The sequence below is a fragment of the Ostrinia furnacalis genome, unplaced genomic scaffold (genome assembly GCF_004193835.3).
Source record: "Ostrinia furnacalis isolate ACB-3 unplaced genomic scaffold, ASM419383v2 OfSCF1411, whole genome shotgun sequence".
Lineage (NCBI taxonomy): Eukaryota > Metazoa > Arthropoda > Insecta > Lepidoptera > Crambidae > Ostrinia > Ostrinia furnacalis.
The window spans coordinates 26,567-41,180 of NW_021131650.1; the positions used below are offsets into that span (position 1 = coordinate 26,567).

The 14,614-nt window shown below is 36.4% G+C and overlaps 2 protein-coding genes across 2 annotated transcripts; both read right to left on the bottom strand.

The window, feature by feature from the left end:
• Positions 1-648: 648 nt before the first annotated feature.
• LOC114352637 (gustatory receptor 68a-like) lies at positions 649-2,220 on the bottom strand. Its single transcript, XM_028304309.1, has 2 exons — positions 2,095-2,220; positions 649-879 (listed from the first exon to the last, which is right to left on the bottom strand). Exons 1-2 carry the CDS (start codon positions 2,195-2,197, stop codon positions 656-658), a joined length of 327 nt encoding a protein of 108 aa, XP_028160110.1. The 5' UTR covers positions 2,198-2,220; the 3' UTR covers positions 649-655.
• Positions 2,221-7,121: 4,901 nt separating this feature from the next.
• On the bottom strand, positions 7,122-14,361 carry LOC114352640 (serine protease inhibitor 3/4-like). Its single transcript, XM_028304314.1, has 5 exons — positions 14,328-14,361; positions 13,094-13,194; positions 11,996-12,130; positions 8,389-8,595; positions 7,122-7,295 (listed from the first exon to the last, which is right to left on the bottom strand). Exons 1-5 carry the CDS (start codon positions 14,329-14,331, stop codon positions 7,122-7,124), a joined length of 621 nt encoding a protein of 206 aa, XP_028160115.1. The 5' UTR covers positions 14,332-14,361.
• Positions 14,362-14,614: the final 253 nt, after the last annotated feature.

The window sequence follows — 14,614 nt, forward strand, 5'->3', positions numbered from 1 at the left end:
CTTTGACTTGACAGCCAAGCGCTCACTTCAGACTGTTGCACTCGGCCCGCCGCCATTCTCGAACGAGCCGTCCTGCTGTGAACACTAAGGTTAGTGATGATAATTTGTTATTTGATTTGTCTATCGTGAGTGTTGTAATAAATATAATTGTTTAACTATAATTTGTCGTTTGAATTGACTACCTTCTGAGATGGAATCTTACACTTTCGAATGAACTAAATGTACCGTTTTATCTAGAGTCAATTTATCTCAATAAAAAAATCAACAAAATCAATTGAGGCATGGAAACGTAACAAACAGACGGACAGAGTTACTTTCGCATTTGTAAGTAATATTGCTTGGATGTGAATTATGTGGAATATTCTGTCTTACCACAATATGTCATTACATTATTATTTATTAACATTTCAATATCCGCATCGAGGTATTAAAACATCTAATGTAGTTGTATTAAGTGTTTATTTTGCACCTGACAATTTTATTATTTTCTCTTAAGATATTCTGTAGTACCTAACTCTTATCGATCGGTACCTACACATAAAAGAGCCTAAAGAAATTACAAAGGAATAAACACACTACGCTAATTGATTAGTGACTTACAATAAATTAATATCAATCGTATAGACACTTACGTGATTGACAGTTAAATTTTAATTTAGGGATAGATATTATGTAATGTCATTTCTGTTGAAGTACTCGTAGGTGTGGGATTAATAACTTTTTCGAATTGCAGTAAAATGATAAGATATGTGACGAGCAAGCCGATGAACTTGAAGGGCAGAGATATGTCGACTTGAAACATCCGCAGCAGGGAGAACGACAGGTCCTGCGCCTCGGTCAGCGCGAGGAGCGCGCGCGCAGCGCTGCGGCCCGATTTATCTGGAAAAACAAAAATAAGCAACTAAATATCTAAGTAAGTACCTACCTACTACAATTATGTTACTAAGGTCCTATTCGAGTTCGACCAAACTTTTATCCGAGAATAACTCCTTGTATAACTGGCACAATGACAGTATCAGTGTGGAAAATATGTCAAAATGTCGAATAACTGACGATTTATTCTGAGATTAATATTGACTCTTGTTTTGTCGAATCCACCCTTATATATAAACCTTTATAAGGGTGAATTCGACCAAACAAGTCATAATAATTCATCATCATCATCATCATTTCAGCCATAGGACGTCCACTGCTGAACATAGGCCTCCCCCAATGCTTTCTATGTTGATTGATGGGCAGGGCACATAGTACGCAGAACTGACGGCCGATAGGGCAAAAAGGTTCTGGAATGGAGGCCGCGTACCGGAAAATGCAGCGTGGGACGGACGTCCACCTACAAGGTGGACCGACGACATCGTAAAGGTAGCAGGGAAGCGCTGGACAAAGGCCGCTACCAATCGATCAACATAGTCATAATAAGAATGTAAATAATTAAATGGACAAGAGGTTCTCCATTCGGTAGGTATCTTTTCCTCAAGACGTTGGTTCGCTCTGGTTCCGAAGCTTAGTAAAAATAACAAGTAAAATCTGCATTTTTGCATATCACGTGAATTCATGTGCAAAGCGTACGGGATTCTGAGCACGAAAATGGGTACATGGTCAAGAGCTATCGCATTGTGTGTTTTAAAAAATAAAGAAACAATCCACTTGATATTAGTTTATAATGGCTCCAAAAATATAGTTTTTGTCCTGTGTGAATTTGACAGCTACGAATAGTATGCAGCTACAGTTAGTGAGCATTCTATTTGACTTACGAAACTGGGTACAATCAAATATCATGCATAAATAAGTAATGAATGATATAATATTAGATAACAAGCTATAATAATTTTAGATAGCAAGCTGCAGCTGTAGCAACACAGCCGAAACATCAAGCCGTGAGTACCTACATACTTAAGTAACTCATATAAAAATGTCGCGGAAAGTACCAGAAAGCGGGCAGCGCAGGGCCGGTCGTGGAAATCCTTGGAGGCCTTTGTCCAACAGGGACGTCATTTGGCTGAAACGAACGATAGAATTGTCGCGATGAGACTCGTGCTTTTCTATTTTAATTGAAATGGAACGCAAAACTTTAAAAACTTATTAGGTATTTACCAAGCTTATTCTCGTACAGCCTAGAAGCGAGCAGTTCCCTCAGCCGTCGCACCTCGCAGTGCACTTGATCTCCAAACATGCAGGGCGAGAATAAAGCGATCATTTCTGCGGTCGTTCTGAACACGTTAGTCAGTATGTCTTTCAGTGGTCTCTGCAATGTTTTCGGTTTAAATAAAATATTAGGAAGTCATGGAAAAATACTCGTTGGATACTAATGATTCTATATTAAACGATTAGGTTCATTTTAATAATACTCGAAAGTAAAAGTATTGACGAATCGTTAACATGAAGTACCTACTTTTTGTTTGTGAAGCCATTATTCATAAAAATGTAAATGATTGCAAACTGAATATTTACTTATTTTTTACCTCTTTACCAATAATGTCCGAAGCGAAATGATAAATAATATTCAAAGTTGTTATGAACGTTGTACTAATTATCACCAGCAACTGAAACAATTTGAATAATTCGTTTTAGAAAAAATACTAGATGCCTATACCTTATAAAGCTTTTATATACAAACAATTACAGACATATAAATTCAATACTCCAAAATTAAGTAGAAAATAGGCACCTGCCATTTTATCGCATCGATCAAATAGTCGTACGCGTTCATGATGTTATGGTAAAGGTCCATCAATTTCGTTATATCTGTATTTCTGATGTTTTTCCTTTTAAAAGACTTGAATTGCTCGATATTTGGAAGTTTAACAGATTTCCCATTGGAAAGTTTTGACTCAACGAAGTAATTAATAAGCCGAAGTCGAGGGCTTAAGAGGCTTAGGACATGCCCGGAATAGTGCAGCTCTAAACAGCGCAAAACGAAGAATACCTATAGCCAAATATCCACTATAAATCGATAGCTGATACCAAACAATGAACAATGCCGCGTAGATCATTACGGTAACCAAGTTTCTAATCGCCAGGTTATTCAGTTTTGGTCTGCAGCCTATTTCGACATCGAATTTGTTTATCTCATTATAGTACAACTCGATCCTTTTCCAAGTGATAAAACTGAAAGTGATGCAGAATATGTACTCGGTGAAGTTCATGATTACTACGAGCCTATGATAATCAGCTCTGGTGTACATAAAGTAGATTATTGAAGCACATAATAGCAAAGTATACAGGACTGCAAATGACGTAACAATGTATTTTGTTTTGTTCAGAATAACGGGCAAGCGGTTCAGCCCCAATAGACTGGCTACTCCAATGTAAAACTTGGATAGGGGGTCTATGTATGATGTCTGCTTTTGTTGAAAGAAATTGTCCACCCTAACGTTATGGGATGCCATGGTGACTTGAGGACTGTTACTGCAATAAACCAAACTTCGCTACAGTTTAATTCCCTAATGGCGAAGAGCATTAAGGTGCAATAATAACATGCCTGAAACCTAAATGCCAATTTCCAATTAATTAATTACACCGAGTGCCCAGTCAACTTTAACACAAGTTTAATGGTGGCGAAATAACCTAATGAAAACCATTTTATGCATACCTAATTTTCTATAATACACCACTAAATTTTTATCACCGAAAAAAAAAATTCTGGGTAATGAGTTATTGATACTGATCCCATTTGTGCAAAAAAAGTAGTTAAATAAAGTGACTCAAAATTTCCTCCGAAAATTGGTAATTTATGGACACATGCGTCACTAGCACTATTTACGTACGATAATGTAACACTTATTAGAATTCAGAATGGTCTAAGTTAGCTAAGTATGTAATAATAACACTGGAAGCTTTGTCGAGGCGTGAGCGAGACAGACAGATCGATGCAACGTGCGAGAGCGTACGACTACTCTAGCGAGCAGCGGAGTGACAAAGCTGTGACGCGTAAAATACGGACTAAAGGAAATTTAATAAAAAAATTAACTTTATGAAAAACATTTCTTTTTCTTTTGCTTTAAATATTTCACACGTTTCTACATAACCTGTTAAAATTTTTTCGGTGATAAAAATTTAGTGGTGTATATTTTTATCTAACAAAAACACAGAATGCATGTAGGCGGAAAATCTTTTGTCTCAAAATGCAAGTATGAGTTATTTCATGCCTACATAGAGCGCCGCCATTTGATTATTACGAGTTCGAAAACATATGAGCAGTGAAGATAATATGGCCACACCTTAAAGGTGAGGTCACATGTCAATTTTGGTAATGGATCCGCACCTGCTCATGGAGCTGTATCAGAGTAAATACAAATGAGTAGGTCATCTTCATAGAAACGCACCGAGCGCGGTTTGTATGTGAGCACGCCAATATACGTATGCGGCGCGCACGCACACACTGACAAAATTCGGCGCACTTCACCGCTAATCACCGCAAAATTTTGTCAGTGTGAGCGTGCGCACCGCATACGTGTTGGCGCGCTCACATACAAACCGCACCCGTGCGTTCCTATTAGGGTTTGTACCCGGGTAATCCCGGAACCGAAAGAACCGGGAAAACCCGGGTTTTTTCGACAGCTTAAGAACCGGGTTTTAAAAATTCAAAACCCGGTTCTTTCGGTACTTTCGGGTTTTGCATATTTATCTAAAAATCTGTTATAGGTATTATGCATGAGTCTTAACAAGAACATTGCGAACGTATAGAGAACCTAAAGATATCAGATTAGCTACCAATAAAGATTACCTACTTATTGATTTTGTATTTTGTTTTTTTTTATAAGATATGTAAATATTTTAAGCATTTTTCTTACATTTTTTTAAATCTCTGGCATATTTTTGTTTGCGCTTACGCTGCGACAGGTTATACAGAAGATTGACGAGTATAACTTGCCACTATGCTTGGCGTTCGTAGACTATGAGAAGGTCTTCGATTCGTTCGGGTCTTGGGCAGTGCTTACAGTCTCTTCAGCGGTGCCGTATTGACTATCGGTATATCGAGGTGCTTCAGCACCTCCAGCACATGAAGTGCTTGTANTTAGTCAATTAACACTGAAAAACGTCTATGTTTTTTAAATTTGCCAAAAAATAATTAAATAATGATTAAAACTGATTAATTTACTACTAGATCCTTTATTAATAGTTATTAGATATATATATTAACTCTTTGATAAATTCAAATTGGTTCAAATATGAAATTATGAAGAATTTTAGATAGGGGTCTGTGAGACCCGACGTCCATGGGAGTGTGATTATTTTTTCACGACTATAGTTAAATGTTAACTATAAATAATAAAGAAATCGCAGTAACGAACCATAGACTTGGCACGACTTTGTCTAGATTTCATTACTTTTTAGAGATAAACAACTAGGGTTTGTACCCGGGTAATCCCGGAACCGAAAGAACCGGGAAAACCCGGGTTTTTTCGACAGCTTAAGAACCGGGTTTTAAAAATTCAAAACCCGGTTCTTTCGGTACTTTCGGGTTTTGCATTACTTATTGGTTTTGTATTTTGTTTTTTTTTATGAGATATGTAAATATTTTAAGCATTTATCTTACATTTTTTTAAAATCACTGGCATATTTTTGTTTGCGCTTACGCTGCGACAGGTTATACAGAAGATTGACGAGTATAACTTGATCGAGTTTCCTAACAGGTAGGCCTGAGGATGAATATGGACAAAACAAAGCTTATGTCCAATGTCCATGTTGCGCCCTACCTAGTTTCGGTTGGGAGCTCAATCCTCGAGATTGTTGACGATCCAGCTAGGTAGGTCCAATTTCGAAAAAGGAGTCAATCGTCGAATCCAACACGGCTAGGCAGCGTTCGGGTAACTACGCAACATCTTTCTGAGGACGAAAGTCTACAACCAATGTGTGTTACCAGTGATGACTTATGGCTCGGAAACGTGGCCTCTCACTATAGGCCTTATACAGAAGCTCAAAGTTGCACAGCGTGCTATGGAGAGGGCTATGCTCGGTGTTTCTTTAAGAGATCGAATCAGAAATGAGGAGATCCGTAAATGAACTAAAATAGCGACTTTAGTTCTCATACTCATTTCTATGTCAGCGGATTCAGCGGACATAGCCCGACGCGGACGCAGAACTGACGGCCGATGGGGCAGGAAGGTCCTGGAATGGATGCCGCGTACCGGAAAACGCAGCGTGGAACGTCCACCCACAAGGTGGACCGACGACATCATAAAGGCAGCAGGGAAGCGCTGGACGCAGGCCGCTAGCAATCGATCAACATGGAAAGCATTGGGGTAGGTTTATGTTCAGCAGTGGACGTCCTATTTTTGTGTGAGAGTTGGCAACACTCCTTCTCCTTTGCTTTGCATCTGACAGTCAATATATAAATAGTCAAATATATCGATAAGTTGGATGAAAAAGACTGATTGTGGTACCTCAATTGAAAACTAATTATTTTACTTTTTAATTATTTTTGGGAGTAGAATTTAATAAAAATAGAAAAATATTGTAAATCATGTTTGTTGATTATTCCTAGTCTATTCAAAGAAGCGTTATTTCAATAAAAAAAACATAATCAAAATATTGTTTTTTTGGAACCGAAAGAACCGAAAAAACCGGGGCTCCCGGTTCTTATGACCACCAGACCCGAAAAACCCGGTTCCTCAAACCAGAACCGATTCTGCATTCCCTAGAAGGGGTGCAGCAACCGTAGTAAAGAAACGGCTGGGATGATTAAGGATAGATGAATCCAACTCGCGAGACAGGAATATGCTGGTTAAAGTGGCCCTTTTCATGGCATGTCGATAATAGGCACAAGAACGGTTTGTCCAAAATATATGAATTTGGTCTTATTCAATGCAGGATTAAATGCCTTTCAATCGTCATGAAGATCATTTTTTTTCGATACTGCAAGTCCTTTACACCTTATAACCGTAAAACCGCAAAAATGCCCCTTTCGGGGGGCTCCACCACTTAAGCACAACTCCGTCGAAGTCGAAAACCTAGGATAGTCTTAAAGAGCAACAAACGGCTAGCACCGACTCCGAGAATATCAATCATGTGGTATACATTTGTCCTAATAAATAAATTAATGTAATTATTTTCTACTTTTTAGTGCAGGTTTTTTGGAGTCGTTTTTTTTAATGTTTATGTTTGTTTTATAAAAATAATTATGCAAGATTCCTAGATTTCCTATTCTTTGTTTCATTTTGTTTCAAATGACTCCGATACTTCGTCCCGTAGATTGTGGCAAGTCTTTTCACTTGAATGAAGGCGTATACCTTTGCAATATGTGATGACTGAAGTCCGTTGTTGATGATGATGGTACCTGGGGCGATGCCAATCTGGTTCAATTTAACGCGTCAAAAACACAGGCGTGTCTGTTCTCCGCCAAACGAAGTCCATTCCTTATGGCTCCAACATTCCGAGGTGTGCCTGTTAAAATCACCGAGCGACTGCAACTTTTGGGCCTTGAAATGTCCAGTAAGTTGAACTTTGGGCAAGTACATCGAATCCATAGCAAAAACTGCTGCCAAAAAACTTTGTATCCTCTCGAGGGCAAGGCAGTACTTCTCCAAGAAGCAAAGGCTGCAGCTTTATAAAGCACAGATCCGACCTTGCATGGAATACTGCTGCCACCTCTGGGATGGCTCTGCCAAGAAACATTTGGCTGCTCTGGATTCGGTGGAAAGACTAAACTTATGTTGATGACTCGCATGAATCTTACTGCCATACGGGCAAATTATATCAATACACACTCAATCTGCATTTTAATGAGGAAAGAATTTCTGAACTCAGTTCAGTAGCTTTCCAGTTTATTTATTTTAAACATACAAAAGTACAAGCCCTCCTACTTTGTGATATTAGTGCTGCTCTCACTGGGCATTTAGAACAAAACATGTTAATACCCTGAAATTAATCATGTTCTAATCTAGTTCTGTTACAGAAACTCGAAAACTTTCATCACATAGCGCCACTGGTAAGTAGTCACCAGGAGCTAATAAACAAGTCTCTCACCAGATGCTGTGCATCGTCACATGCCGAATAATAGTACAAGTTTTACAAAACAATAAAACTTGTATTATTGAGCAGAGACGATGCACAGCATCCCAAGAAGGCCTCCTGGTGAGCTCTCTATGAAGAACTCCGAGCAAGCTCGCCCCCAGGTGACTAAAATGGCGGCAAACGGAAGTAAGTCAAATCAATTCCTATTAAATTATTGCGGAAATGACGTCATTTAAGGTATAAAATGGTTAAAAACTACACCGGAAGTAGACGCATCTCTCTCACCAGATGCTGTGCATCGTCTCTGCTCAATAATACAAGTTTTATTGTTTTGTAAAACTTGTACTATTTTGCACTAGACACACATTTAGGCTAACGGATTTTTTAGTAATTTGCGAACTTCAAACTACTAACACTTTAAAACAAACATACCCATTTGTTGATAAGACTAGCCGCGGCTGCAGACTCCTCGAAGTTGACTTTCTCAAAGCCAGCGTCGAACACCTTAATGGCATCTTGCTTCAGCTCTGAGTGCAGGTCGTAAGCGCCCTCCATCACGTACACTTTGTTGGCCACGTTCAAGGTGACGCCCTTTATGGATTTCAGCTTGTCGGACACCACCGAGAAGCCTGATCGGATCTACAAGTTGGTAAATAGAAAATTGAACAACAGTCGACCTTATTGTCAGGGATTCTGAAAATTCGGAACCCTAAAAAACGTTGAAATATCGACACATGTTCGAGTGATTGATTTATTTGTATTATTTTATAGGACCAATGAAGTTTGATATTTTTTGTTAGGTTTTCAATCAAGTTTTGCGCGTCATTTGAGATTTTGAGGTACAATAGGTACTTAGTTCGTATTCGGTTCGTAGACTTTAAGCTTATTTAGATTAATAAATTCTATTTATTTAGTTTTTTATTTATTTATTCATGAATAGAACGATAGTACCAATTACACTATGACTAGGTAGGCATTATGTTATGAAAAATAGTTTATTGCAGTAAACAAAGAAGTACCTACCTATCAACCTGATAAAATGCGACTGCAGTGGAGTGAGCTAAGTCATTATCTATGTAACAAATACCATACATTAGTTATCTATTATAGTATATATGTTACGGCTAAAGATAGGCGTGAACATAAACTTAAGATTAGCCGGCTAAACTTAAGTTTATCTTCGACGAGGTGTTAATGTTAGTTTCTTCTACCTTTAGCCGGCTAAACTTAAGTGTAACCGCAGGCCCTTGGCTAAAAATGTAGAAGGAAATGGAAAAGGAAACAATGTAATAAAGTTTACTATTTTGACACGAAAACTATAATTAAAAAATAATCACTATTCATTCATTACACATACTATTATCTACCTATGTAGGTAGGTATTCAAAATTACAATTATTACAATAAGAAAATATTAATTACTTAAAACAATATCTACCTAATCATTAAAGTCAAATAATATGGAACCATTTGGTCATTACAGAATCTTCTGTAGGTATTTAAAATTACAAAATAAACCTGCGCGCGCGTTGTCTCCCCACCGCCCCCTCAAGCCCTCCGCCGGCCTGGCGCGCCCATCGAATACATTTTTAGCCGTTTCGTTTTGGCTAATGTGCACATTAGCCGGTTAAAGATGGAATATCACGACGCAAACTAACATGGTATCGAACTTTAGCTGCTTCTCGAAGATAAACTTAAGTTTAGCCGGCTAATCTTAAGTTTATGTTCACAACTATCTTTAGCCGTAACATATATATAGGATGAAAGTTTATAATGAAAAAAATCGATCCCATCAAAAACAATACTTGTCAAAAAAACCAAGTCTCGCAACTCAGTTGTTCTACGGTAAAAAGTTGTGAAATCCATGTTATACCAAGTCCAGGCCAGGAAATCTTTAACGTTTTACATAAATATATTGACTCGGCCATCGCATGAAAACACGTGTAAATTAAATTATTTAGTGCGATGGCCAAGTCAATAATTTATGTAAAACGTTAAAGATTTCCTGGCCTGGACTTGGTATTACATGGATCTCACAACTTTTTACCGTAGAACAACTGAGNTTTCCTGGCCTGGACTTGGTATTACATGGATCTCACAACTTTTTACCGTAGAACAACTGAGTTGCGAGACTTGGTTTTTTTGACAAGTATTGTTTTTGATGGGATCGATTTTTTTCATTATAAACTTTCATCCTCTAAAATCTAAATATTTCGATTGTAAAACTTAGGCTCGTCTTCGTAACTTCACCCCGTTTTGATAATTCCGTAGACCCCTAAGTAGTTGGTAGATATTTATGTTCTTTTCATATGGTCTCATTCAAACAACTTCGTTCAGCGATTTAGGTACGAAAATTAAGAGCAGAAGCCCTAGCTAAGTAGGTACCCAGTCCTTATAATAAAGCTTATTGAGCTGCAGTTAGACTAAAATTATTGCAAACAAAAGGTTACAGAATGTTCTTTGGCGAATAGTACGACTCACAGTCTTTTAAAATCACTTGGAAGCGGACATTTTTTGGTGAATAGATGACATGATTTAACAAGTAAATCTAAGTAAATTCTTAAAAGAAACCCGTGGTCTATCTTCAACAGCTTTCGAGAATTTTTTTTTTTAATTTGGATTATTTTGTGTGTGTTAAAATACGATTTTTTGTTTATCTGTTCTTTTGTTGAAGTTGTAACACAATTGACTTATGTGAGTAATAAAGCACACAATTTCCCTTTTTATGAGCTATACATCATATTCTAAAGCTTTGTAGATCCGGAGAAATTATAAAATAACTGATTTTTGGTTTTTAATTTTTTAAATTTAAGTTGTACATTTTGAGCAATAACGAATTATTGCATGTTATTAAAGACCTTTTATTTTACTCACGAAAAAAAAATCACCGAATTTTGAGATCATACTTTTGAGAAATTTGCATTTGAAATTTCGTGTTCTGCAACGCCTTCTGAAAAGCTCTTGGCAAACACAAACTTTCGTCATTGCTATTAAAATATTGTCTGGCGATATTGTACTGGTCAATTTAGTGCAAGGCAGGCAGTGTTTAGGGTTACTAATTTGTTCTATTACGTACTTCAGTCTGCACTGGATGGACAAATGGAGATCAAAGTTGTGATTCTCCACTACAAATGAGATTGCGTATTAGCAATGACAAAAGTTTGTTTTTGCCAAGAGTTTTTCGGAAGGCGTTGCTTAACACGAAATTTCAAATGCAAATTTCTCTAAAGTATGTTCTCAAAATTCGTTGATTTTTTTTTCGTGAGTAAAATAAAAGGTCTTTTATAACATGCAATAATTCGTTATTGCTCAAAACGTACAACTTAAATTTAAAAAATTAAAAACCAAAAATCAGTTTTTTTATAATTTCTCCGGATCTACAAAGCTTTAGAATATGATGTATAGCTCAAAAAAAGGGAAATTGTGTGCTTTATTACTCACTTAAGTCAATTGTGTTACAACTTCAAATAAAGAACAGATAAACAAAAAAACGTATTTTAAAACACACAAAATAAGCCAAATTAAAAATTTTTTTTCTCGAAAGCTGTTGAAGGTAGACCACGGGTTTCTTTGAGGAATTTACTTAGATTTACTTGTTAAATCATGTCATCTATTCACCAAAAAATGTCCGCTTCCAAGTGATTTTAAAACACTGTGCGACTTTTAGAACAGAGTCGGAGTCAGAGAGTGCATACGAATACGGTGACCACACGTTTTCGAAGATAGGATTAACACGAACAGAACTACATGAAGCTTTGTGATTTTTATGGTAATGGTAGGAACCTACCTATGGCATACAACACAAATTCAATGAACATTATAATAGGCCATTGTCCATTGTCAAGTAGGCGTGTGAAGTTATTATCGCGCGTAAAAACTGAACTATTCATCCAAATGATTTTGCGTCATTTTTTATCTATATCCCTGGGGATAGAAGCCGTTCAACAAAGATTTCGGAATTTATGTTACTTCCGAATTGATCTTTTTTTACAACTTCAGCATTAAATTATTTATATAAAATTTAATTTAATTAACATACCGAAGCATCATCAGGAATCCCAAGCGCCGTAAGTAACTCATCATGTGCAGGTTCAGTAGTACCTAAAGTTAATAGAGCAAGTAGGATTTCTGCTGATAGAGGAGAAGACACCACACTCTTGTTCTTATCCAGTTCCTACAAAATAAATATTTTTTATTAGATAACGAAAATCTAAAACATATAATATATATTTTATTTTATTAAAATAAAAAACTCGGGCTGGAAAACGTAGCGTGGGCAGGCCTCCTACTAGGTGGACCGACGATCTGGTAAAGGTCGCGGGAAGAGCCTGGATGCGGGCAGCGCAGGACCGTTCATTGTGGAAAACCTTGGGGGAGGCCTTTGTCCAGCAGTGGACGTCATTTGGCTGAAACGAACGAACGAACGAAAATAAAAATGTTTCAACATGTCAATGAATCTTAAAATAGGGATAAAAGTGTTATAACATTATTAGTTAATTTAGTCCCAAAATTTTAAATAGAATGTTTGAGAACATAGACATAAAAATATCTCGGGTATTTTCATTTGTGTAGGTAGCTCTAGAAAAATATATGTTATTGAACTTTTATTACAATAATTAAGTATAGGTACAGTCATACTCGTTTTCACCATCAATCCCTAATTTTTAAGTGACCCATATGGTAACACATAACAGGAATTTTGTTTTGATAGCAGTCACATAAAAATTAGGGATTGATGGTGAAAACGAGTATGAGTATCATAAACAGACATAATTCTATTCTCCAAAACAAAACAGAAAAAAAAAACAAATCTTTTTGGAATAGCTCCATTTAGATGGACTAATTTAAGAAAGTGATGTCTAAACAACCTAGTTATGGTTTCTAAACCATGCACGCATTCATAAAAGTAGGTAACATTTAAAAAAAAATTGAGGGTAACATTTTGTTCATTCCATATTTTTAAAATATCAAAAAACAAACACATTTTAAACAAATTATAATAAATTATCATGATTATTGTGAACTGATTCTCATTTTCGTTTTAGTTTTGAAAGTTTATAAAGGTGGGTACAAAAAAAATACATATTTATGCAATAAGTACTGTAAGATATCTAATAATTAATTGAAAAATACTTACATTACAGAACTTGGCAGAGAATTGTGCAATAGATGAGGCTAATTGTTTTGCATCCATGGCTGCAGTGAAACTGATAGAGTGGTACACTAAAAATAGGATATCTGAAACAAATTTAATATTTCTGATGCGCCGGTAATCCCAGCCGCCGGTCGCAAACGGAAACAAACAACTAAAACAGCTCAGTACGGCCGAGGCTAGCTGATGACATCATTTACCAAAGTGCCACGCCACGGCGCGCGGCGCACACTCGTGCTTCGATTTTTGTGATTCATACAATAAGCCGGCAAACAAAACTAACGATCAAGTTTTTCTACGAAGTCCCAAGGTCAAAGACAAAAATAAGGATAAAGTTTTTCTACGAAGTCTCAAGGACAAACTCTAATTATGTACTCGACATGGGAGCTTTTTGAAGGGGCCATCTAGTTCATTCTTTACTGAGACATTAAGTTAAGTTATAACATTAACACTTACGTAAAATATGAGTTGTCCTCATCGAATACACAATCTCTATACCATAAACTCGATCATTTACTGATAAACTTAATATTAAGTGTACTGATTTGTTATCTTATCACTACCCTACAAACTTTGCATTAAATTTTAAAATACCAACCATAAGCACCTAAAGTTTATTATTTAAAGAAAAAATAATAAGTATAAAAGATAGGTAAGTAAATACAAATTAAGTATATTTCTTTCCAGTGTTTTTGTTTGTTGACAACCGACAACCAACAACAACAATCAACCGACGTCCGACATTAATCATATGATGACGTTTGTTAGTATTTTTAAAATGAACCTTAATGTTACTCCGATAAGGATGACAGAAATCACTAATAATGATAAAATACGAGGGGGCAGCACAGGCACACACAGATAAGAGCACCAGCCACAGATATGGATTAGAGTGATCGTCAAAGCAGAGCGTGCCATTCCGATATGTCCAAATGGACATACATGGTCGAGTGATGTTCATGTACACCGATTACAACAATCGGTTACGATGATTTTACGAGGACAGTAGTACGAACACGGTAGAAAGAAGAAATTATTTACGGATTGAGAATTGTAATTAACAGCACAAGTAACAAATAATTAATTAGAATAAAGTAGCAGTAAAAGAAGTATAAAGTAGCATTGTTTTTAATACATATCCTGCGATGTACTCTTAAGAGTTAAAACCATGGTCCCTGTATGTGGTGCACTCATACTGATCCCAAGGAACCGTACTTACTCATAACAATAAGACACACACTAATCCATGTATTCATGTACTTGACAAATTTATGTCTTGAAACTCTGGTAGGGTTAAAAAATAACGAGATTTGACGATTTGTAAGAATTAATTTATTTTAAAAAGGTAAATAAAGATGTTTTTGGTTTTGTATTTAACAAATTATCAGTTTTATTATTACTTTGCGAATGAAGTACGATGATACGATTATTTTTACGTTTCGACAATCACTAAAATTCGCTAAAATGACACTAATGACGTTTAAAAAGTGGCACGCTCGGCTTCAT

Coding starts and splice junctions, on each gene's coding strand:
- LOC114352640 (XM_028304314.1), bottom strand. Junction 8,596..11,995: donor GGATTCCTGATGATGCTTCG/GTATGTTAATTA, acceptor ACCAACTTGTAG/ATCCGATCAGGCTTCTCGGT. Junction 7,296..8,388: donor CTAGTCTTATCAACAAATGG/GTATGTTTGTTT, acceptor AAATTGAACCAG/ATTGGCATCGCCCCAGGTAC.
- LOC114352637 (XM_028304309.1), bottom strand. CDS start 2,197: ATGATCGCTTTATTCTCGCCCTGCATGTTTGGAGATCAAGTGCACTGC. Junction 880..2,094: donor GCTGTACGAGAATAAGCTTG/GTAAATACCTAA, acceptor TTGTTTTTCCAG/ATAAATCGGGCCGCAGCGCT.